Raw genomic sequence first — 26,966 nt, forward strand, 5'->3', positions numbered from 1 at the left:
TTTGTGCTTATCATTCAGTTTCCTTTTTTTCTTAAAGAAAATCTCCATCCCACGAAGTTTGTAAGAAAAGTTTATCTAGGGCATTCTAATTGAGTTCTCTGGTCAGTCATTGTGATTTGAAGATGAGCCCATCTTAGTGGTCAAGGTGGTTGAGATGTCAACCCCACCGAAAATTCCGGGTTCAAATCCTGGCCTGGACTTCAGTGTTTAATTTCATTTCATTGTGAATATCCAGAAATTTCATAGAGAGGTGGGCATGGGTGTTTCTCTGTGAGTGTTCCTTCTTTAATTTAATCTAACCATCATTTGTGCTCATCGTTACAATGTGCCTAAAGAAGCAGAAAAGTGACGCAAAATAAGAAAAGCTGGAATAAACATACTTTTGAGAACAGTCCTATTGCTGGCACAATCAATCATTTGCCTCTTAATTGTGACTGCACAGCACTCAGTTTGCAAGAATTTTTTTTCATGGTGTCTTCATTTGGGCTTTTCGGGGTGAGCAATTCGCAACACAGGATTGGCGTTCATTCTTATTTAGTCCCTTATAGGATGGTATTCAAAGCACTTCAGATTTTAAACAGCGCTCGTAGCACTCTCGTGAAAAAATAAAGGGCAAACGTACAATTTCCTACCTCAAATTTGTCTTTCCAATAAGATTTCGCTACTTTATGTCGGAAGGAAACATGAAAAAGAAATATCAGGTTTTCTAAATTATATATTATAGAGCGACCACAAACAAAAACACCTTCGGCCAAAATCCTTCACGCACCTTTCCCTCGATCCGTTCAGCTCGGGCCATAAGGAAGCATGGTCCACCCTGCCCCTCCCCTCCTCGCGGGAGTATGGTGCACAGAAGTCGCGGGTCTGCGCAGGTTTTTTTTGTTTTCTTTTGCTGGTGGTTCCACTATAGTAGTTTCAACATACACTTGCGGAAAGATATATTTCTCAGAAGAAACGAACGAATGTAATAATAAAAAAATACACAAGCATATTTCACTTCAGGCCCGTAGCCAGAAGTTATCTCGAGGATGGGGGGGGGGGGGGGGTGTCACGGGTTATCAGTGGTACCTTTATAAAGCAAGTCCATTTTCAAACGTTTAACAGTACTATATGTGTGTGTTTGGGGGGAGAGGGTTTTATTAAGTTAATGGAAGACAGAAAATGTGGAAATATCATTCATATGAATTAGGGATGGCCAGATCCGGATCCTAAAATTTTGCATGATTTTGTGTAGGAACCCTGAGGAGGGGGACACAGGGGTCAGATCCTCACTTCAGTTTGTCCTCATCTTGACATTTGAGGGGGTTTTGCACCCTAAAACCGTTTTTTAGCTGAAACAAAAAGACACGTATTTCTTCCATTGGGCTCCACTATACACCTGCCAAGTTTCATGGAAATCGGAGGGACACAGGGGTCAGATCCTCACTTCAATTTGTCCTTATCTTGACATTTGAGGGGGTTTTGCACCCTAAAACCGTTTTTTAGCTGAAACAAAAAGACACGTATTTCTTCCATTGGGCCCCACTATACACCTGCCAAGTTTCATGGAAATCGGAGGGACACAGGGGTCAGATCCTCACTTCAATTTGTCCTTATCTTGACATTTGAGGGGGTTTTGCCCCCTAAAACAGTTTTTTAGCTGAAACAAAGAAACACGTATTTCTTCCTTTGGGCCCCACTATACGCCTGCCAAGTTTCATAGAAATCGGAGGGCGACACTTAGATAACCTCCCTTGTTAGTCTTACGCTTTGTAATTATATAACACTGCATATATTATAATGTTTTATTTTAATTTGTAAAACTGTAACTGTAGAACAATTGTATAATTTTTGTATAACATTTCTATCTTGTTATATGTGTTAAAGGTTTCATCCTGGAATGGAATGTCTCACATTCATGTGTGTTCCCATTTCCAATACATTCGAATGAATACATATTCGTTTCAATGGCATTTACAAAATCACCTCTGACATTTTATGTTAAACAAGTAAGATTATTTTGGTGCACGAGTGTGTTAGCCGATGCGTAGCAAAGTATTTTAGGAACAACACTTGAAAAAAATTCTTGTAGGACTAACTAATGAAAAAATTCTTTGTAATCGAAGATCATAATACCTTTTAAGGTGTGGTAATATTATAATGGGATTGAGATACGAAACTCTCGGATCCGGATCCAGATCCGAAACTTTCAGACCCGGATCCGGATCCGAAATTTTCGGATCCGGAACTCTCGGATGTGGATCCAGATGCGGAACTTTCGGATCCGTATCCAGATCCGAAACTTTCAGACCCGGATCCGGATCCGTTTGGCCATCCCTAATATGAATACGTTTTTTCTCCCAATATCTTGCACACACCCCTTGTTCCCACAAAGCTGAAGCCGAGAGAATATTCTAATTACCTCCCGCTACTTTGACTTCGGGTCGTAAATCAGATGAAAGAAAGTGATATTTTTTTTATTATGTGAATTAAACCTTGATCAAGTCTTCAGCAAAATAATATCTGCTGTCTACATTTTTACTCCAAACAAATTTTATAAAGCAGTTTTACCAAATTTCAGAGGGGGCTTAGGACCCCTGGCCCCTGCCTGTCCAGGGCCATGTTTCACTTTTTAAGCAGGCACGTTCTATGTTTTCTGCGTCTCTGACGTCAAACTTTACAGCTCTATCCATTTCCAAAGGGGGGCTTTATAAACAGACCTTTCAAGGCAGGCGGTGGGGTCAACGGGCCTTGGGTCGGCATGTTCCCCCGCAGATGACTAGAAATAAAGATCTGGAGATAATTTATTTTTATTTCCTGACAAACCCTCCAGAGAAGGGGTGTTTGCAGATTTTGCCAGATACCATGTTTCAAGTCAATGAAATCATTCTCTACATTCCGTGACATTCTTGTTTGAGAAAATAGTGCGTGCGGGTGTTTAGAATCGCGAATGTGGAAAATGAAATGTCTTGGGAACGAGACAAATTTCGTAAATTTCAATCAGGATTCCAAAGGCTATAAAAGAGGAAAGAAGGAGGGGGGGACGCGTTTTTAAAAAGTCAGAAGGGTGACTTCGAAAAATATGTTACTACGCGTGGAATTATTATGGATTATTCTTTACCAGATTCACAGGAATAAAGCACTTAAATTGTGAGAATTGTAAGTGACATAAACAGGTGCTGTGCAAATTTTAAGTTTCCATATCTTTTCTGTTGTTGACGATCGTCTTATTAAAATTCTCAGTTTCACGGCAATCATGTTCGGACATAATTTCCGAGGTTAAGATGAAATTAAACTTGTAATTTAATGTAATAGTAGCACGTTCAGCATAAAATTCCCTATGTATTTGAATGGGAGAACAATTGTGCATTAAAAGCGTGGGGACACAACAGGGCTGCTGCCACCTATAATAGTTTGCTTTGACCTCACCCATTGATAACATACGTCACAAAAACATAAACGACATCTGGATATTTGAATTATGGCGTCAATTACATTTCCTCTGGTCTCGAAGGAAAACTAAATATTGGCAATGGCAAACTTTAAAGTTTTTAAATTGTTAAAATGTCCTCCAGTTTTTCATTTCAGAAGAATATTTACTGTCTTTGTGAAGTTATTTTATTGTACATTGTTATTTGTAACAATGTGCATTGTGTCCTGCAAGCTTTACTGATATTCATCTAAAATTAACATGAATTTTGGTAAAATTTTAATAAATAAAAACATACATAATCCAAAAATTTACTGATAAAAATGTATATACAAAAAGAATTACGAATTTATTTTAATTTAATTCTTCTTTTGCAAACCATACTTGTGCTCAATACTGTTAAGATATACAGAAAAGTTACTGCTACTTTTGTTACTCATTACCTGAAAAAAGTAATGGACTTACTACTTGCAAAAGGAAATTACTTCCAAGTATTGGTTTCCTTACACTACAGTTGGTCAACAGGTTAAATGAATGGGGAACAAATAACTTTTTAAATTCTAACTGGAGTTATTGCAATCAGGTTGCATTCATTTGACACTTGCAGATACATTTGAGCATGTGTGGAGTTTCTGGTGGTGGATTGAGGAAAGCTCACTAGATACACTGGGCAATCAAAATACCTAGGGTGGCCCAAAATCAGGACTACTGCCTTGTAGTTATTAAGAGGGATCTACAAATGCTAGCAGGGGTGCCCATTGGGGGAGGGGGATTATGGTGTAGGCTGCGCCACCAAGATTTTTGGGGGGATTTAATCCCTTCAAATATAAAATTCAACATTTTTCAAAATTGGGATGGAAATTTTGGTGGTAGGATTGAGTATTAAATTTAGAGAGGAGATAGAAAGCTCTTCATGTAAGTGTTAAATCTTAGATTGTCAAGGTATTTGTGTAGTGGAGAGAGGAAGAGTTCAAACATTAAATTTAGGATATTGTATTTAACGATATGGTACCCACACATTTTCAACCCTAAACATGCCAAAAGACTATACCGTGTTTGTTACAACCTGTCCCCATTCCCGCGCAAGTTGCTCCCTGGCTTTTCTCCGTGCTGGGGAAAGTCAAAGCCAGGCAGCCAATTAAAATACGCAACGTGGCAACAGCGTCTACGTAAGCGTCTCTCTTCTGGCTTCCATTCGCTCCTCGCTGCCCAGCAGACGATTTTTTCCTTGTTTCTCATTGGCACCGAAACTGTCGAGCGATCCCTAGCGCAGGAAACGGGACAGGTTCTAACACACGCAATATATGTTGGGAACCTAAGAAAGTATTGACACCCCATTTAATTAATATTCTTGAAAGCCTGCCAAGAAATTGATGTTGCTTGCTTCCCACGCAATGATGTGTTGCGAGAATGCATGTTTATTTATTAATGACATCACTTCTTAAATATAATACTTAGTGTTGGTATACTGCTTAATGGAATGTAAAGCATGCGAACAAAAATATATGAAATCTGCATTCCTAACTTCTTGTCACAGGAATATTTTACTTTAACAAGTTCTTTGAAGGAGGAACCATACTATATTATTAGACAATTGTGCCAACTTCTTACCACTATCATGTCATAATGTCATCTGAATTTTTTTCTTAAGATTTGTTAGCAATTTTTCAAACTTTATTAACCTACCTACTATTGTGTTTTATTATTTCATTTTAACATGGCAGAATCGAGTTTGAGGTCTGCAACTCAGAACTAGGCTTTTGTGCGAACTTAATCTCCTCTCTTCTAATATGACTAGCCCAGTCAGTGAAAGGAAGGGGGGGAAAAAAAAGGCCAATGTCGGGAATAATTCCGTCAAAGATGAATTTTGGTCAGCTGTTAGAACACTACTTGTAGTGTAAAATCCCAACAGTTCCCACCCCTCCTCATGGTGCTTCTTCCCCCACATCAACTTCATCCACTAAATTATTGACCTGTATCTCGGTAAGGAATGGTCGTAGGCAGGCAATCTTTTTTTAATTCTTAATCCTCATTAGATGGGCTACACAAAATATTGTTTCATTTTTCGGTAATGATTGTAGTTCTGAAGTAATTTAAAAAAAAATCTTCAAAAAGTGAATTTTTTCTAGTACTTTCTGAAGTTTTTGGCTTGTAACTTTTGAATGACAAAAACTTGTTTCGAATAATAGTTGTAGCCGAATATATAAGCTTTGAAACGATATCAGTTTTAATATACTTTAATAAAAGATGTGCCATAAAATGTCTCTCCAAAGGGAGGACAGCACCAAAAAAAAGTGTATCTTTATCACAGTCCGGAATCATTGACTTTTCAATAAAAGCATGAGACTTGGTAGAATCAATTGTTATAGAACTTAAGACATGTTCAGTCGAGTAGCCAATCACCATTTCCATGTTGATGGCAGCCATCTTGGATATTTTTGATTTGATGTATCTCAGGCACAGTGGCACCAGTCTTCAGGATTTTTCAGAAATGCTCCAAAGTGTCTCAACTTTCATAATACATCAATAAATCTATTTTTGGAAAATGAAAATAGTGGTTTTGTAGATAAACTCAATATAATACTTTATGTGAATAACTCACTTAAGAGTTAGTCTTAATAATCCTCCAACCATACAATAGTATTGTATATTTGGTAACGTTACGAAATGTTTGTTAGAAGAATTTAGACGAACTAAACCTTTAAAATACAATTTTTTTGTATTTATAAATTTACCTCAAATAACATTTTAAGAGAAATACAAGATATATATATAACCCAATTTGGTTTCTGAAAATATGAATGAAAGAAAAACACATTTCCATTGTAACCGATACGAAAATAGTGAAAATTATTTAGAAAATATTTTGCTATGAATTTTTCATAAATTTGTTTCCCTTCTTTGATCAGATATCAAAATCTTATCCTTCACATTTGCATAATGTAGTGTAGGCAAGATTTTCTATTCAACACTTGGAACGTCCAGTTCACTGTTAACTTGGTGCGTATTTTATGATTTCTTTCTAGTTATCACCAGGAAATACATACATTGTCAGCCATTGATGTATCCAAGGACCAATGTCGCTCTATACTCCTCCATCAGAAACCAGCAGAGCTGGGTTGACAACAAAGGCACTTACAAAGATACCAACCCTAAGGCTATAAGTGCCGGAGGTTCTTTCATGATACAGACATTTTATTATTCTAACATCCTCATGTTGACAAAAGTGAACCACAATATCCCATTCTAACCACGTCAAAACGAGTAAAAATGATTGGGATATTTTCCAATAACTACACATTTCCGGATGGCCTTAAGCTCAAAACACATTTCTCTTCATGAACTTTTATCCTCTCACATATCATCTACGAAACAAAGTTTATATTAATAAAAAAAATATAATAATAATTTTGCCTGTAGTATTGTATGGATGTGAAACTTGGTCCATTGCATTAAAAGAGGAACATAAATTAAGAGTATTTGAACATAAAATCCTTAGAAAAATATTTCGACCTAAAAGGGATGAGGAGACAGGCGAGTGGAGATGGTTACATAATTTGTATTCATGTCCTGTTACGTATTATTTGAATATTTAAATCCAGAAGACTTAGGTGGGCAGTTCACGTGGCACGAATTGGAGAGGAAAGAAGACTACATAATTCTTGTTGGGAAACCTGATGGTTAAGAGACCTGTAGGAAGACCAAGACGAAGATGGAGGGATAACGTTGAGATGGACTTAAAGGAAATCAGTCAGGATGGAAAAGATTGGATTGATTTTGCCCAGGATAGGGAAAAATGGAAAGCGTGTGTTGCTGCAGCCATAAACCTTCGGGTTTAGAAAGTGAGCTAGTTACTTAAGCTGAGTACCTTTCAGCCTTCAAGATCTGATGAATTAAGAATTTGCAAGTTAAGAAACTACCTGTTGCTGACATGTTATGAACAAGATGAGTTGATAGCAACGAGTGGATACCCAAACTTCAACCCATTCATGATGTAACAGCACTGCTATTTTTGTTTCTTAATGACAAAATAAGTCGAAATGATGCGACATGGGTTTGACATCACTAAAAAAATCTTCTGAAAACACTAACTTTTGCATATTGATTTTGAATATACATACCGTACATATACATGTATTCAAAATATCGAACCGGGTTCAGTGGTTCCCAGCTAGCCACAACTATATGAAGACGATAAGAGAGTCATCATGTTGGAAAGCTCCACTGAAATTACTGCCTTAAAATACATGGTGGTGTTCTTACTGAAGGAGCCTAGATATAAACTCTGGAGCAAACAAAAATTTCTTGTTATTTGGTACAAGGGATTCATTTAGTGAAACTTAACATGTGAGGAAAACAGCACATGCCCATCAGACTACAACGTCTGTACTCTCCAAACTGCATAACGATGTATACCTTGTCAATCGTAACACACAACCTGACTCAAGATATCTCAATTTGGAAGACTAGTGCAAGCAAGGAACTAAAAAAGCCCAAAGCTCTCAGTGTAACAACTTAAATTGAGACAGAACTTCACGTTGTTCACCTGGGAAAGAGCCTTCATGAAATAAACTTCTATTTATACAAAAAACTCTGTGCAATCTGCAGTGGGTTTTTCACGCTCAAGACCATTACAACCAAGCACTCTGTCCCGTGAATCTATGGAGCAAGCGAACGGAAGTAAGTCTCTGCCCAAGAGGGGCTCGAACAATTAAATTTTGCGAGGAAACGGGATTGCAGTTACCAGCTGTTTGCATCAGCATATACTGCTTTGCTCGCTTCCTGGCCTTCTTTTCCGTTATGTGCGGCATTGGTTTAATAAAAGTTGCAAATTCTCATGTCCATGGAGAAAAATTCATGCAGAATTCACGTATTATTCCCGGAATTCAAGAAATTCCTGATGTCACTCGTGCCCTAAATTTTGAAATAATAATAAAATACCCAATAAAGAATATTTTGTAATAAAATGCAAAAATTTCTTGAAATTTTGGGAATCTGATATATCCCACCTGGCCCTCTAACTGGCACCAATCTCCTGAATTTAAATTCATTAAATCCTACAGGAATAGTTTAATGATTTAATCCAGAAATTTAATGTCCAAACTGCAATTTTTTAAAAAATTGATAATTTCTTGCATACCAAAATTTTTTCTTACCCAAAAGCGGTATTCTGGAAAATATTTAACTCTCGGCTTCTGCCATTTATTAATTTATAATAGAGTTTTCTGCACAGCGTAAATTCATAATGTCAAGCATTGAAAAATATTTCAATGGATGAGGCTTTATAATGCAGAAAAGCCAGTGTAAATCTCTTACGGTTTTCATGTTATATGCTATCAAATACTTTTGAACACTGTATTACCACCTGAAATTCACCCCTTCCATCGAACTGCAACTGTACCACACTGACTATAGAATTCTTCCCGGTACTCACTTCCTTACATACATATGAGAATTGGATTATGTCATGGAAATGTTTGGGTCACATTGAATGCTGCATAAGAAAAAATACATTTTCACAGTAATAAATACTGATTTACTCCAAAGTCACAATATAAATATACAATTTATTTATTTCTCTGAAAATAACACTTCCCACAAGCATGTCAAAAACACCTTTCCACACAATTGTGGCAGCTTTCAGCCACACAACATCTTCAATGTGGTGGAAAGCTACCACCATTTTGTCATCATTTTAAAAAAATTAACCTGGGTTATCACTTTTAGAAAAAAAAAAACAGTTCCTTCTTCACTTTTAGTCTCCATTTTTTTTAGAGGAAATAATTTGGCTGCTTCTTTTTCCTTAACCATTAGGATAATATATATAAAACTGACCCTTTCATGTCAGATAAAGAAAGACAAACTTACGGAAAATTGCAAAATGCCTTACACATCCTGGCAAGTGCAGGCACATTTAACAACCATGGAAAAAACATTTAATGTAAAGATACTTTGTAATATTTCATTGTGTTATCTAACCAGGACAAGTATTTGGTCCCACACAGCAAGGGTAAAACTACTTTAAAAAAAAAATAAAACAAGCTACCAAGAATGTTGAAAGATGCACAACAGATAAAGACAAAACAGAAAGAAAACCATTATAATCTTACATCTATTAAAAGGGGAATGTGGTCACTTTATTAATAAAAATGCCAAAATAAAAATATATTTAAAAAAATAACGCATCGAATCCTTTCACAGGCAGCAATGGCATGCGGCTCTTCTTTCTTTACAATCACTTTCTTGTTACAACTTGGGACTAAGTTTTATTTTAGTAAATAAACAATGCAACAAATTTATTCAAAGAATACTGGCTAAATTCAGTCTTTTTTTAATCAATGAAAAGATCGCAAAAACCAATGCCAACTGCACAAGGATCCAACCAATGTAAAAACTTTTTTCGAGATCGCGCAATGCAATGCCTTGAGGAGAGAAAGAAACCTACTCTTTTTTTTCTTTTTTTCATATTTTCCCCTTTTTCTCAAAAAGTGACCTTTCTCACATTCATTTCAAAAGCTCAATCCACAATGACATGCATCACAACCAGTGAAACAACTAGTATAACATAGGTACACTCAAAAAATAAAAACCACAATACCATTCATCTATTTTTCCATTTTAGGATTATTTTTGCCTATCTCTCCCACACATTTCTTTCAGAATAGGAAGAAAAAATTACAGACTAGATTAAGACATCACAAACTTTGATAGAAATTTTGATATGTTAATACATATATATAAGAATATATATATATTTTCTGTACCTATCTTAGGTGCACCATATATTTCACATAAGTTTAAAATTATTCACACTCATCACATGAGTGACATAAAAAATTACACAATTTTTGAGGATAATTTTTTCCCTTTGTTTACATGAACATGAATTATACATCTAGTCTTCTTTGTTTTACTATATTCAGATTCTTTAAATTTGTGCTTTGTAATTACATCTGAAACAGAAATCAACGTTTAAATTTTTGAACTTGAAATATTACGTGTGTGTACTGTAATCCGAGAGATTGTTGTAGAAACAATTTAATACCAGAATTTAATGTGATGGCAAATTGACAGTTATATAAAAAAAAGGCATGTGCTTTACAGACAGTTCACAAGTAGAATATGAGCAATGAAACAAGCGATTTACAAATAAACACTTCAATCCATCCACTTTGCTTCCTAAGCAGTCACATACAAAGAATTTGGCAGAGCAGATTTTGGACAAAGCAATGTCTCAGTCTACGAATTATAAGGAACTGCACAATTATCCATTGTTTTCACATTTGACATGTTCTTGCTTACAAAAAATAATAAACACATTACCATTTTTTCCACTAGCCAAGAACTAGACTGACATGTTTGAGAACAATGAATAATCTAAAATGAAGTAAAAGAGTATGCATGCCACTGCCCATTACAAAACATATAAAAATTATAACATGCTAATACACTAAATAACACAATATAATACTATCATCATAGTAATTACTGCAATAAAAACCATCCATGTACCAATCACTGATAATATATGTATATCCTACAATGGTTTTTGCCTATATGGTAAATATGTACTGGAGGAAAAATTGTGTAGTTTGTAAAATCTATTGTTTTTTGCATTCCATTATTGGTTGATATTTTAACACACACACTCCATTCGCTGCAATAAAATAATTATTCTATACTTTGGTCATTTTCTGCCAAATTCTTTGACCGAATGTTTATTGTTTTAAAAAAAAACATGCATGTTAAAAATATAAAAAGCTACACTAATTGCATAGCGCAGGAAAAAGAAACAAGCAGTACATAAAAAAATCTTAACACCAGTTGACATGTCACAATTTCTACTAATAAAAACTGTTATCTTGTACTGAACTGAACCGCACCAAACCATTAACCTGTAATATGGAGTTCAAATATGTGATTAACAATAGAATGAACAAACTGTCACACTTGCTGAGAGACAGCCTACAATATATAAACTATCATTACGTGAATTATATTTATATGTGTTGTGTGTGTATGTGTATATGCCTTATCAACATCAAACATCTGTATTATCAAATACCTTAACTAATAAATTCTTAACTCTATGTTGACTGCTATAATTGTAACATTTCAAAAATGTATGATACTGAGTGAATAATGTCTTTTTTTTTGTTGGTCCCGACACCACATAATCCATAACTGTGTCTATGGGAGAGGAGAAGTTTCCCATGCAAGTGTGACGTTTAGATATTGTGTGGTATCAAATCTGTAATCTTGTAACAATGGAGTACACAACAATCAGTGCATTTATTTACAACTGTATGTCATAAAAAAAACTGAAATGAATAAAGTCAAAGACAGATAGATATTGGCCATGTAATGCCAATCAACTTTGAAGAGAATATACGAGTGATATGAGAAACCCAACTGGGTAAAGAAATGTTAGTCAAATCTCATTACACAAAACACTTGTAATGGAATTTTATGAAACACTAGATAACAAACACTCTTGATGTACACAACAATGTAAAGGAAACAAAGACTGGATACAAAGAAATTTCTGTATATTATTATTATAATAAAGAAGATAACTTGTCCACTGTATATTCTACAATAAAAAGTTTCTCATGTAAAAGTGCTGACAAAATTCAGAAGGATACATGACAACTTACCCTCCAATCTTGCCACTGAAGTTAGAATGAATTTAAAGACACTTTTCAAGTACAGCAATTATAATTGAAAATCTGAAGAAAGCACAGCAGAAAAATGGTACAAAAGTAATTTTCTCTGTCCTACAGAAACACTCATACCCTCTCCAAAGTATTATGAAAGATAACTGGATTATTTTCTTAAAAAGAAGCTACTCCCAACAACAGTACACATTCAAAAGTGTTGGTGATCACAAAGGTCTTATATTTCTATGCTTTAGAAAAATTAATCTTACGGAATGGACCATTATTACTCAAGGAACACTTGTTCAAAAAAGTATTTACCACCCTACTAACTACAAAAATGGACATGTAATAATAAAAAGTGCAGTATACTGTATACCTATCTGGAAATACGATCATCATTAACTACACTGATGCAATGAAAAAAGTATAAGCTTGGTTAGGTAGGATCTATGTAAGATCAGAAGAAGAGGACTATCTTAAAACTTAATTGTAACCGACATGACAAGAACAGCAGATGCAAAAAGGCAAAAAAGCACAAATTTTGGAATTGGCATTATTCTATTTTTGGTTTGTTTGTTTTTTTGTTTAAGCATTCTACAACTGCTGTTCTCTACTTCAGCTTCAATGTTGGGGCATTAGAAATAGATTGTAGAACTATATTCCCGGTACAGGAAGATGGCAATCCTGTACAAAATTTAACAACGTAACTATTTCAGTGATGCACCACCTCTTTCTGTACATGCTACCTGGGCTTCTGTGGGGAGTGGGGAGGAATGCATTGATATAATCACTGCTATTGTCACTATGCTATATAAAAGGGAATCAAGGAAAAAACATCCATTTGAAAGGTTTTTGCACAGAGAATTATCTGGTTAACAATTTAACAGTGTGTATAACCTTTGCTTCAAGGCCTTGTGTGTAATCCTACCATCTTTGGACTGAAGGAAATGTAACAATCATGTAATTTACTAACATTATCACAGCCTTCCTATCTCTCTTCAATATTGTAAAAATATACATTTTTACAAGATGCTGTTGAGTTTTTTTTAGATGCAGCTATCGCTACCAAGTTTGAGAGTGTGTCTACAGATCATTTTATTCATTTACATTCATGAAAGTTTGGTCCACATTTATTTTTAAAAAAACAAACCCAAAACTCGTTACTGGCAAGTGCTGCTAAGTCAATTAGCTTTAGAAACATAACCTTATCTTTTCACATTAACATATAACAAAACAACCGTGAACCTGTACAGCATTCACACAAATATTACTTGGTAACCTTCGAAAATAATGTGAAAAAATATGCAACACAGTACACAATTTGCTATCATTTGTCACTGCATTCTAGCTTGGTGACAATATGCAACCTTATTGCATTTGCAATTAACAAATTTGCTAGGGGTAATAGGGAAATGACAGATGATAGCAATTGTTTTTAACAATGGACTTATGCCAGAACAAATAAGGAACAGTTATTTTGTAAAATGTCTCTTCAATGTTTCCACTACCTGGTACTTGTGTCACCCAATTCCTTTGCTGTATTTTATGCTGGATATAACAATATGAGGCTACAAAAATTTCTGCAGTTTTTTCAGTTATGATTCCTAAAAAATCAAGCAGAGGCAACTATTATCATATGATCTGTAAACACCCCAAAATAACCTATAATAAAAAAGAGAGAGAACAAGGCCTTTGTGGATTTTTAGTAAAATTCATTACTTAAAATTCTGCCACCTTTCCAAAGGGCAAATGGCTTCTTAAAAAGACCTTTTTTTAAGCCTTTCCGAAAAGATCACCTACACTAATTCTTTTAAAATCTTACGAAAATATCACACACAAAACAACAACAAAGAGGAAAAAAAACAATTACACCTGTACATCACATTACAAAAAAATATATATAGCATTGCACTAAAGACAGTTGTGTGTCCACATTACGAAGCAAACACTAGGCTTCAACTTTTCATATTCACAAAAAAATGTTCACTGGGAGTAATAAAGCTTTAGAAGCTCTGCTTCTGTTACTATACATATATTTAATTATATATATATATATATTTATATGATATGATCTTGCCATCAAATACAGGCTGAGATCGATTCTTCTTTTCTTTTATTTTAAAACAGTATATCTGGCACATGACGGAATGTTCGTGTAGAATGAACTGGTTCGTAGCATCATGCTGGAATGCAACGGACACTAAGTAGACTGGTAAATATCTAGTTGATTTCTATTGGATTCTTTTTAATATAACATGTTCGATGAGAATTGCTAATGGTTGATTTCCTTTGTTTTAACTTTTTCTTCATTTAAATAAGGCTTTTTCTTGCTGAAGCCACTATTGTTGAAATGGGATGTTACTTTCTTATTTTTAATTTCCTACGGTGGTGCATTTACTGTTTGCAAACAATATCTTGTACGTTCTAATTGCACTTCAATGTCAAAAACAAAACCCTAACTAGCCTATATCAATAGAGAAAATATACATTTAAAATTTGGCTTCATCACAGACAGTTATCAAGTGTCCCAAGATTATTTCTCAAAGCAGCCTTGTCAATTTCTTTTAAATAATAGTTTTCTTTTCACATTACATGCACTCAGTCTTACGGCTACACTTTCAAACAATCATCTCGCATATATACATATATGCTACAATCAGAAACTACACTCAATAAGCAAAATATATATACAAAAATAAATTACATTGCTTTTCTTTTTTTCCGGAACTGTTGCTGGAACATCATGCATTTTACACAGGTTGAAAAAAGCATTGTGTACAATATGGAATGAATACACTTCATTATCACAAGTTTTACATGGTAAAAAGTACCATCAGAATAATTTACTGTTACTGGTCCCTTTTAATACAATTATCGGTTAAAACAGTATCATAATGATTAAACTTATTGAAATGTGAAAATAGTATCAACTGAATTTATCCTCTTTACAAGATGGTCAAATAAATACAATTATGAACATTGTCATAACACCTAATAATTCACATAAATTGATGGCGGCTATAACTTAGGACTTGTTGATGTCAAACCATTCTCAAACTCATAGATATAACAGATACCACGTATATACAAAATAGAAAAATTTCAAATTTAAACAAAATTCCTAGCATGAATAAATAAATAAATAAATCATTACATAATTAATAAACTTGAATTTATAATTACAATTTTAAGTAACCATTCCTAATCACTTGCGAATTTGTTTAAAATATCTTGCACTTTGTATCAAGCTATATAAACTACTAATTTTCAGAATGTCTAATCTCTCTTTAGTATTTCAATTTCTAATGATGAAAATAGGAATAGTTTTGAAAAATAATAGCGTCATCAAAATATAAATATATGCACATGGTATCTCAACTCACCTTCTGCTAATTAAAGAGATTACTGTCTGTTATACATAAATTTGAACTTATATGTTAGTGCGTGTGTAGTTTCTGTTTTCAAACACCCATGTCAGCAACACACACACAGTCATGCTAACAAGTACACGCGCACATCTTTCAAATAACTTCATGTGAAAAAAGAATATACAATATATGAAGATTCAAATCTTGCACACACATATCAAGATGAAACATTTCAATGGTTCAACTGCTTTGAAGAACATCTTGGGATACATGCTTTAATAATAATTTTTTTTGTTGGCTTTGTAAAAAGTTCCCAAGTTACAATTTTCTTCTGTAACACCCTGATTATATATAAAGTCTCGTCGAACAATACCTTACATATTTTACATCCTTTGGCAACATCACGATTGTCAACCTCAAAGAGAAAACACGACAAAATATGCAAAAAGCTATTCTCACATAAATTGGTGAAAAATACCACCGAAAACACTCCTTTGTGGAGTTATCCACAGAAAACTACATAAAACATTTACAAATCAGTACAATAAGGTGAAAAAACACCTTAGGATTTATGTTTTAAATCACTTTTTTCTTTTAATATTTAATGTCTTAGAAAAACACCTTAATTTTTTCTATTTAATATATCTTCACCTTCTATCTAAATCCTACAATTGAAAACATCGGTCAGTCTATATGTGAGTGGTTTGATTTGGTATCCTCTGTACTCACCATGTCCTCCTCAACGTTATCTTTGGCTGTGTCATCTTCTATCTTATCACAGGCACTTTCTGGGTTAGTCATGCCGTTGACTTCCCCAACTGACTCTTCCAAGTCCTCGTCGGTCGGATCAAGCGAAGAATCCATACTTTCCTCCATTGATGCATCAGGTTGCGAAGTTTCCGAAGCCCTAGAGAGATCAACAGCAGCTTCTATTTCACTGGGGTGGTGGTTTTCGTCTTTCCCCGTGGGCACGATACCTTCCTTTTCCTGTTCGACTTTCTCGGACAATGACTGCGAGAAGGGAGAGAAATGACTGTTTTTGCACAACTGGTCCAAAAGGGCTTTGTTTGACATGTGCTCTGGGGATTTATCACTGTCTGCAACCGGTTTGTTTGGAAGTCCCATCTCCAGACTAGAGCGTATCAAGTCATCCAGAAAACTGCCACCCCGCGCATTGTATAGACTCTCCGCCATCTCCTTTGTATGCTTGAAAGAAGGGCTACAATCCTGTTGCCGTGCATCTTCTTGAAGCCTCTGCATCATCTGGGATGCAAAGAACTGCTCTGCACTGTACTGCGAGAACTCTAAAGGTAAGTACGGTGCAGATGGCCAGAAAGGGAATGGTGGGTAAGCTAAGGGAGACAAATTCGGGTCAAACAAGGGAGGAATCTTTAAACCATTGGTTGTCGCACTGGAGGAGGGAGCTGCTACGTTATTCGGACTGGGCAAAGCTGAAGATTTACTCTTTCCTGTAGCCACCGACAATGGAAACTTAACTTTATTTGGTACTTTTTTATCAGCCTCATCCTTCTTTTCTTCCAGCCTCTGTTGTTGCTTTGCTTCACGTTTGCGTGGCCTCATTAGATGTCGCTCCTTGACCTTGTATTCCAGTGTGGAATGGGGTACACCATAGTAGCTACCTGCTCTGTGCACACTCATCTCGCCTCTTTGAACTGCTTTGACGGCTTCAACTAGGCTATCCCTATCATAGTTACGATATTTACCACGTTTCGGTCTTGTTCCTTTGCCTGACTTCAATTTTTGAGCATTTTTGTCATCTGTAGGATTATTGTTATGGGGAGTGGGAGATGCACCAGCTCCTAGTTTTGGTTTTTTAAGTGGTGGCGCAGTGCTGTCGTTTGTTACTGGTGCATTTGATTGATTCTCACTGTTTTGAAACTTTTGAGTGATGCTCTTCGCGATTACCTCTTTCAAACTAGCTCCAATACCTTTTCCTACAAGATCTGGTGAACACGAGCTACTATTCACGCCTGCAGAGATCATTGATTGACTAGACTCTTGCACAACATCAGAAATGTTTTCAGCTTTGGCCAAACTCTGAGAAGTCTCTTCACTGGCCACCCCATTTTTAGATGGTTTAAAGGACGGAATTTTCAGTATCACATTTGAAGCAGAAATTGTTGTGGGGGTCTCCCCTCCTCCTGACCTCTCCGAAGAATCTTCCGAGCCATATTCCCCCGGTTTTTCAGATTGTTGTGTTATCACAGAAGCAGCCTTCAGCTTCTCTTTCTTCTCTGAAACATCGCCGATCTTGGAATGTACACCGTTCATCTGCTGTCGTTTCTGTTCTTCCACCAACCGTTCCTCTGTCATGCGTCGAACAAGTTCAGGGAGAAGTGGAAACTTGGAAATATCAGACTTATCCAATACAGCTGCTGAGTTTTTGATATGGTCCTGGTTGTTGCCAGATAACAAATGAGAAATATATGGTCCCAAAACACTCTGTTCCAAACCAGCAAATTCACGGTATGGATACATCAGGTTCTCGCTTTGTTTACCACTTATTTTGCCTTGCAGCAAATGCCTAAGAGAATCACTGGCTGACAACCCGGAAAACTTTACTAGATCCTCCATAGCCAACTCCTTGTTCTTCTCCTCTTCCTTCTCTTTCTCTGGCGGGTCCTTTTCGACTGGTGTATCCGTGGGTTCTCTTTTGATATCTGGCGCTTTGTGTAAATGATGGTCCCTTTCCTTTTCCATGGCTAGTTTGTATACTTTATTCCTAAGAGTTGAACGTGGGATTCCATAGATAACTGCTGCTCGCCTGGTACCCAACTTCCCGCTTTGGATGTCTCGTAATGCTGCCTGCAACTCCTCTTCGGTGTAAGTTCGCCTACCAGCAACATTGGTCATACGTGGTTTCGCTCTGCAGTGGATAAAGTACATATTTTAAACACTCTAATACACAATAGACATCTAAAGTACGTGTTTGCATTACCTAATTTTTTAACACTTCATTCAAGACATTGAGTAATTAACAGCAAGTGTATGCATTCCATAAAAAAATATTCTATATCAATGGTTCATAGCAACAATCTGGATGAACACTGAAAATTGTTCTTCACTACATTATCTTATTATAATGAAAATTTTACTAAAAAGTGTAGTTTTTCTTCCATTTTGCAAAAATAAAGGTAACTTAATTAAATGTGATTTTACAAGCACGTAAACAGAGGGCCCAATATTTATGATGCACATAGTAATTACCTTTTTAGTGTTACAGAAATGTTTCATTGTATTCAGTCAAAAATTATTGTGCTGTACAATAGTTCCAGTACATAGAAAAAGATGTTTTGCAAGATGTATAAGAAATAAATGGTGATCACTCTCTTTCACAATATAAAGCGACTTCATTTGGTTATTATGCCAAGCAACAGACGCCTGTGTAGTGGCTGGAACAACGCTGCTTGTAAGCAATGCGTAATCCCTCCACTCAAGTGTTACAGAATGTGTTGGAAACGTTTTCGTTGCCACACATTTTTCACATCTTTTTGAGAAAATTCATCAATTAAAACTCACTTCCTCACATAATCATACATAAAAAATCTTTGTTCCAAATTGTACTTGGGATTATAACAACACTAAACAGTAATCGGCTATCACTTCTCACCTTAGCAAACTACACAGAAGTGAAAATACAACACAACACATCGACTGATATCAAAGCAAATACTGACGTTCACAGCAGAGGGAGGTGCCATGGTACAATGACATTGATCTGTTCTCAATAACATGTTGCACAGTTAGCTCTTTTGGAATGTTTTGCAGTGTGCTTACAGGGTGTCTACCAACATAACAAATACAAAATTCCTGACGTGTTTTTAGTTTTTCTTAACCTTTATTTATTCGACCCATACTTAGGTAAAGTTGGAAATTAAGATAATAAATATTCATATAATGAAAAAAAAAACCCTACCAAAAGGCAAGTTAAGATGGAAACTGAAGCTGTATTTAACAAGATAGACTTGTTTTACCTATTGATACATTTTGGACTGCATTTGGCAACACTATCGAGACTGGTATCTAGACACAGAGCCAGTATAATCTTATGTGGGTCTCGTGCTGTCGTCCCTGTACATTTGTGACTGTTCCTTCATCCATCTTCTCTTACCACAATTCATCCGCATCTTCGCAATTTGCCAAAAGTGGTAGAAAAATGAAGTAAAATAAACTAAATCAATCAATAAGTCATTGTGATAGCAAGAATTCCTGATCACAAGTATAATTTCTTGGCTTTCTATTGTCTTCTTGACCTACTTGTTGATTTTTACATTTTCTTGACTGGTCGACACCCTGGCTTATCAAGCAGAAACTTGACGAAGCCTCAGCTTGGAAAGTTACCAAAATTGCTGTGTTGGGGGAATGTGAAAATCTGGTTTCATCAGCAAGTGGAATGATTTCAGCCAGTACAAAGGCATGTGTTCTGTGCTACAATAATTAAATGAAGGCACTGTATATGATAAAAAGGCTCAAAATTTAACTTTCATTTGTATTATAGATCTTGCAATAAAGTGAGACCTGGGTGCACAGGCATGCACAGACCCTCTTGTTCATTGCCCACCCTGTGGATGCCCCACTGCACTCCTTTCTCCCATAGTCGCTTTGAACTTTAATCGGCTTGGAAATACTTTATTTTCTTTAATAGTATAATATCGTTTAATCACAGCGATAAGATTCCTCTACACTAATCTTCTAGGTGAAAGTATAATAATGTAGGGACATGGGAAGTCTGGAAGAGGGAAAGGATGGCCACACCTCTCCCTTAGAAATCTAATGTCGAGCTAAGGGTATATATTTCACAAGTATAATTTGATTTCAGTCATAGTAATTCATATTAACGCGATAATTTCAAATTCAAGTGTTGTTTTTTAAGGGGGCAACACTATTATCGGGGTAATATAGCCCATGGAAAAATACTTTGTTTGACCCTCCGTTGAAAAAATCTGTAGACGTTGGTGATTAGGAGGGGGGCAACTGCCCCCTTGCACAAGCCTATGCCTGGGTGTGTGTATTTTATTGGTGATATGAAAACCTACATACGATTACTGGCCAAAATGAACATATTGCGACATGGGAAATAGTTAAAAATTGGACATTGAAAATGCTGCGGATACTCTCAAGTCCAATAAAAGAGTTCACATTGCCGAGATTCAATACATAGCACAGCATTGCTTGCTCTCCTGTAAGTAAAAATTAAGAATTATGGTCTCTTCTAATGGCATCAAATCTCTCACTTTATTTTTGATGTCTGTTTCCCCACTGAATGAACATCATGAATATAAGTGATATAAAAAATTTGTGTTGATGTAATTCAAACAGTAAAATTCAAGCCAAATCAGGAGTTATGAGTGATTCATCCTAAATCCTCACCATTAATACAGGGAAAAAAAGGTGGCATGAAATAAAATACCACAATGCCAAAGGCTTTCTAATGCTCAAAAGAATTTATTTTTATGCCCCAAAACTAAAATATGGGTGGCAAGCCATTCTCAATTGTGTTAGTTTGGTGCAAGCAATGCACAAGTCAGTTCTGTATGGTTCCAACCATCACGCTCAGGTTTTGACACTTATTATAAATGTCTACCCTTAAGTGGGTGGGAGTACCTCCTACCACTTGCATACTGTAACCTGACACTTTGGACCTATTGCTGAACTGATACCTCGACCAATGATGCTGATACTCTCACAAAGAATATGAAAAGAGTAATCATTTACGTCAAGCAGGAGACCTGAGGCAGTTTCCGGGATGGATGATCTCATGTGGGATATTTTTCCAGCAGTCTCTGTTCAAATTCTCCTTTCATATAATGTTCTCTCTTTCTTTTCAGTTATTTGAGACCACAGTTACATCCTCAAATTTGAGTTCATAAGTTTCTATTGCCATATGTTGGCCACTGTTTCTATTTTTCTAATTTCTATAGTTCTTGTGTATGGGGAGGAGGAACCCCCCTGCCTGACCATCTGAATAATAAACAAAACTAGATTGTATGGTACTTTTGGCCACACTAAATGTGTCCTCCTCCAAAGAAAATATTCTGGTTTCCTCCGACTTAACACTTCTTCTCTATCCTTTTAGCATTGTTACTGCATGCAACATGAGAAATGGTAATATCAAATCATTAGATGCCTCTGAAAACAAAATCGTTATGTTCATGTGAAGGATGGGAAAAGAGCTCTACACACACTAATGGTCTGAACTCCAGCTTTGGTGCAAGAGATCCCTGGTTTGATTCCAGGTGGAGGATCCAAAAAAAATTGGTTCTGACCCTACTTTGTGAGGACTACAGAATCCTTTCTCAAAACCCAGAAAGCTGGGATGATGGACACAATGAGCTGACCAGGTCTGGCACTCCACAAGGAAAAGAAATACACGATCACAACTCCACTGTGGCCAAGAGCAAGAATGTGTGGGTCCTATCTCCACACAAACATTGGTCTTCATGGCATGGTGCAAAACACAGGGGATAGTTTCACTTTATTTGCTCGCAAAACCAAATCTTGCTAAAAGTTAATAAAACTTCTGCAATTTATACAAGGGTAACTCGGAAAACATTTCGCCAATGGCTATTTAACAGACACAAAACCTGAACACAATTTATCACTATATTTACGTATCCCCTTATTTCCCAACATACTACCCACCAATAATGCATTTATGCTACCACTTTACCCATAGAAGTCTCAGCCCAATTCCTACCTCTTGCTCAGCTAAGCATCTGCTATGAATGTTTCAAGGATATCCTTTAGACCACAAACAAAAACCTACAATAGTGTATTACTCTTTGACTGTACTTCTAAAGCATGGTCACAATCTTCTGTGCAGAGTTCCAAGTATGAAAGATGAATTTATGCTTGCTATTCAGCTTGTATTCAAGTTAGTTTGCACCGATATCTACAGACAACTTTTGAAACTACTACTTATCGTCATCAGCTATCCAGTAACTGCTTTTGTGACATACTCATATTTCCTCATAAAATTCATAAAACTCAACAAAAGCACCGGTCAATGATTAAGTCAAACCTATGCTCTCAGATATACATACTGGCTGATATTGGTACATAACAACACTGCCCTTGGAGAGAGCATAAATAATAGAGAAAGGTGCTATATTCAGGTTCAAATACTGTCAAAAATATATTGGTATAAATAAGTCCATCTGCAATTTGGGCAGGTGTGCTAACCTTTGAACCAGACAGCTGAATACTTCTCACTTGAAAATTAACAAGTTTCAATAATGCTGCTTCGAAAAAGTGAAGTGGAACCCCCTTATTCATTTCCCACGCGACTGTGTCAAAAAACATATAATGCAAGATAATGTACAATTCAGTAAATTTTTACAATATATTCACTGGACCAGCAAGATAAAATGATTAAAGAGGGAGAGAATGTAAAATTATGGTTCCACCGTACAACCCAGTTTCTCTTAAACTTACAATGTGATGTTTCTAATTGTGGCCAATCAAGTTACTAATTGTTTTTTCCTCTAGTCCATTAAAAAATTCAAATGCTTTTTCAAGGGAATAAACAATAGCATACCTCGCAAAAATAATTTCATACTTTGCACAGTCCTTAATCTGCTATTCTAAGCACTTGTTTCTTTGCTTCTAAATTGTCTATTTCATGCTTATATATTTTACATGTTTTTTACTTCCCTAGGTGGATAATGTCAATGGTAATGATTTGAAATAGAATCATCCATATTTTAAATAATCATAAAATCACCAAAAAAATATTTGCAAACGTAGAAAACATTACAAAAATTGCTTAGAGTACTTGGATGGATTTGCAAGAAACACAAATACAAATTAAAAAAAAAGTAATTACTTACTTGAATATATGTTTGTTGTCCAGCAAATTTGGGACTTTCAGTCCTGTCGAACCTTCCGCACTACTGCTGCTTTGCGCAGGCATGTTCCGAGGCTTGGCACTTAGGTCCAATGGTTGCTCCGTCGATGGCAGTGATGGTTCTTGATTCGGGGATGGCACTTCGAGCGTATCACCCTTTGTGGCAGGAAATCGGGACCCTAAGTGCTGAGGCAGGTACCAGGGAAACTGGGAATAAAGCATTGTGGACGGTGTGCCAGTGGTCGCACCGGCACTTGAGCTGGTGCTGAAGGCAGCAACAGCAGCCAGTGAGGCAGCCATGGACGTAACTGACTCGTATGCCGACATTGTGGAAACTGCACTGGTGGTTGACGGGGGGACTGAAGCGGGTGTGTCAGGCAATGTGGCTGGCGGAGTCTCGCGAGAGCTTTGGCTGCTTTCTGAAGGTGGACTCTGAAAGCACAACAGGAGATAAGATTAATAATCAAAAATTATAATGGGTGCATCAGGATTCAGGTTTTGCACTCATCTCCTAATACAGGGACAAAAGACACACAGCTAAGACAACTAGCTAAAGGGAGTTTTCACACTGAAATGATTCATGTGTAACTTTAGGATTTCACCAGTTGAATTGAGACTTGTGGGGCCTGTCATGCCCTATGGTGGAAAGACAAGAAGGTGGATGCAACACGGTCGTGAAAACTCTCCCTCCTGATGCATGAAGTCATCTGCGTTGTAGGAACAGGTTCCATTCCTCTGAATGCAGGGGAGGCATTTGAAATTTGGAGGGAATATTTAAGAAAGCATATACCTTCTGAAGTTCAAAATTAACCACTAAAGTATTTTCTAGAGCATGATTTTTTACTTAGTCATTAAACCCTCACCTTACTGTGAAAAGTATTCCTTACTAATTATAAGCTAATAAAGTCATCCTGGTTCCCATCACCACAGTGTGAAGCATTCTACTGTGCTTTCAATTAGCGTATTGAATGGTGCACGTGCAACCTAGTTACCGAAGGATCCGGGTTTGATTACCTGTCTGGGGTGTAAGGAGTGACAGCAGAGGAAATATACGGTTTCACCCAGATATAATTTCAATGCAAGTGCTTTTTGTGCCAGATTGTGTCCTGTGTTATAAGAGTATGGTTTTAATTTTAGTAGCTTAGTGACTGTATGTGCCGATGATTTTGACACGCCCAACTCTTGTGAAACACGGCATAGAGGTTTGTTTGGAGAACGTTCTAACGCTGCACCAATATCATCGAGTTTTGCTTCGGTTAGAATCCGTCGTTTTTGCTTAGGTGTTTTAAAATTTAACGATACAGTTTCTCGTAATTTAAGGACAAGATGTCTAACCGTATCTCTGTGTGGAGTTGAAACGCATGGGAATTTCTGTACAAATTACCTACACACGTCACGACACGAGTTTGTTTTCATGTAGGTACATGTCATACATAAAAAAATCTTTGTTCTAATGTGAATCTTGCGGCTGGCATTCCAATCGTCTCACTGACACGTCACACATACACACTACAATAACACAAACAAGTAACTGCAAGTAACCAAGAATAACACTCTTGCGCACAGTACGAAATTAACACGCTCTGGGTTTACATTGCTCGCCACTATATTTACAACTCTGTCTTCATCTAGTCGCGAAGGAACAAAAAACTCGAGCTCGGAGATTTCGGATTGCAAGGAAGCTCACGAACACTATTGACTTTTAACGGTTTCTTCTACAGCGTAATCTTGATACAGTGTTGCACAGTCAAAACCTCCAAACGATCCCCATCGGCACAAAACTCTTTCAAGGATATAAACTTAAGCAGGGCATTACTGGTCAAAACTATGATTAAAATGTTTTATTATCTGTGGCTCTTAACATAGATTCTAAAGCGTATTTTTTTGTGTATATAAGAGCAGAACTTGGATGAATTACAGAAGAACTTTTGCGTGTTATAACACAGGTTAGTGATCGTTTTGCAATATTTATATAAATGTCTGCATTAGGGGTGGCCAGATCCGGATCCTGGCGGATCCGAAATCCGGATCCGGTTGGTTCCGGATCCTTAGGATCCGGATCCTAAAATTTTTCGGATCCGGATCCGCGGATCCGGAATTTTCAGATCCGGATCCGGATCCAGAACTTTCGGATCCGGATCCGGATCCGCGGATCCGGAATTTTCAGATTCGGATCCGGATCCAGAACTTTCGGATCCGGATCCAGAACTTTCGGATCCGGATTCAGAACTTTCGGATCCGGATCCAGAATTTTCGGATCCGGATCCAAAACTTTCGGATCCGGTACTTTCAGATCCGGATCAGGTACTTTCGGATCCGGATCCGGAATTTTCGGATCCGGATCCGTTTTGCCATCCCACATGCGCTTCTTTGGAAAGTAAGAATGTGCTTATAACATATTGTTACCTGCTAATATACACACATATATATATATATATATAATATACATTTTCTTGACTGGTCGACACCCTGGCTTATCAAGCAGAAACTTGACGAAGCCTCAGCTTGGAAAGTTACCAAAATTGCTGTGTTGGGGGAATGTGAAAATCTGGTTTCATCAGCAAGTGGAATGATTTCAGCCAGTACAAAGGCATGTGTTCTGTGCTACAATAATTAAATGAAGGCACTGTATATGATAAAAAGGCTCAAAATTTAACTTTCATTTGTATTATAGATCTTGCAATAAAGTGAGACCTGGGTGCACAGGCATGCACAGACCCTCTTGTTCATTGCCCACCCTGTGGATGCCCCACTGCACTCCTTTCTCCCATAGTCGCTTTGAACTTTAATCGGCTTGGAAATACTTTATTTTCTTTAATAGTATAATATCGTTTAATCACAGCGATAAGATTCCTCTACACTAATCTTCTAGGTGAAAGTATAATAATGTAGGGACATGGGAAGTCTGGAAGAGGGAAAGGATGGCCACACCTCTCCCTTAGAAATCTAATGTCGAGCTAAGGGTATATATTTCACAAGTATAATTTGATTTCAGTCATAGTAATTCATATTAACGCGATAATTTCAAATTCAAGTGTTGTTTTTTAAGGGGGCAACACTATTATCGGGGTAATATAGCCCATGGAAAAATACTTTGTTTGACCCTCCGTTGAAAAAATCTGTAGACGTTGGTGATTAGGAGGGGGGCAACTGCCCCCTTGCACAAGCCTATGCCTGGGTGTGTGTATTTTATTGGTGATATGAAAACCTACATACGATTACTGGCCAAAATGAACATATTGCGACATGGGAAATAGTTAAAAATTGGACATTGAAAATGCTGCGGATACTCTCAAGTCCAATAAAAGAGTTCACATTGCCGAGATTCAATACATAGCACAGCATTGCTTGCTCTCCTGTAAGTAAAAATTAAGAATTATGGTCTCTTCTAATGGCATCAAATCTCTCACTTTATTTTTGATGTCTGTTTCCCCACTGAATGAACATCATGAATATAAGTGATATAAAAAATTTGTGTTGATGTAATTCAAACAGTAAAATTCAAGCCAAATCAGGAGTTATGAGTGATTCATCCTAAATCCTCACCATTAATACAGGGAAAAAAAGGTGGCATGAAATAAAATACCACAATGCCAAAGGCTTTCTAATGCTCAAAAGAATTTATTTTTATGCCCCAAAACTAAAATATGGGTGGCAAGCCA

The 26,966-nt window shown here is 36.5% G+C and overlaps 1 protein-coding gene across 2 annotated transcripts in view; it reads right to left on the bottom strand.

Moving 5' to 3' along the window:
* Positions 1 to 14,644: 14,644 nt before the first annotated feature.
* Positions 14,645 to 26,966, bottom strand: part of Eip93F (Ecdysone-induced protein 93F) — a 41,520-nt gene continuing 29,198 nt past the window's right edge. For both annotated transcript variants that reach the window (XM_083126812.1, XM_083126813.1), the window contains exons 3-4: positions 23,288 to 23,736; positions 14,645 to 18,324 (exon numbers count right to left, since the gene is read on the bottom strand). In XM_083126812.1, the coding sequence (XP_082982938.1) occupies positions 16,122 to 18,324; positions 23,288 to 23,736 (2,652 nt within the window). In that variant the 3' untranslated portion in view covers positions 14,645 to 16,121. The remainder of the gene's footprint in view (positions 18,325 to 23,287; positions 23,737 to 26,966) is intronic.

The sequence above is a fragment of the Lepisma saccharinum genome, chromosome 8 (assembly GCF_977018435.1).
Source record: "Lepisma saccharinum chromosome 8, izLepSacc3.1, whole genome shotgun sequence".
NCBI classification, from domain to species: domain Eukaryota; kingdom Metazoa; phylum Arthropoda; class Insecta; order Zygentoma; family Lepismatidae; genus Lepisma; species Lepisma saccharinum.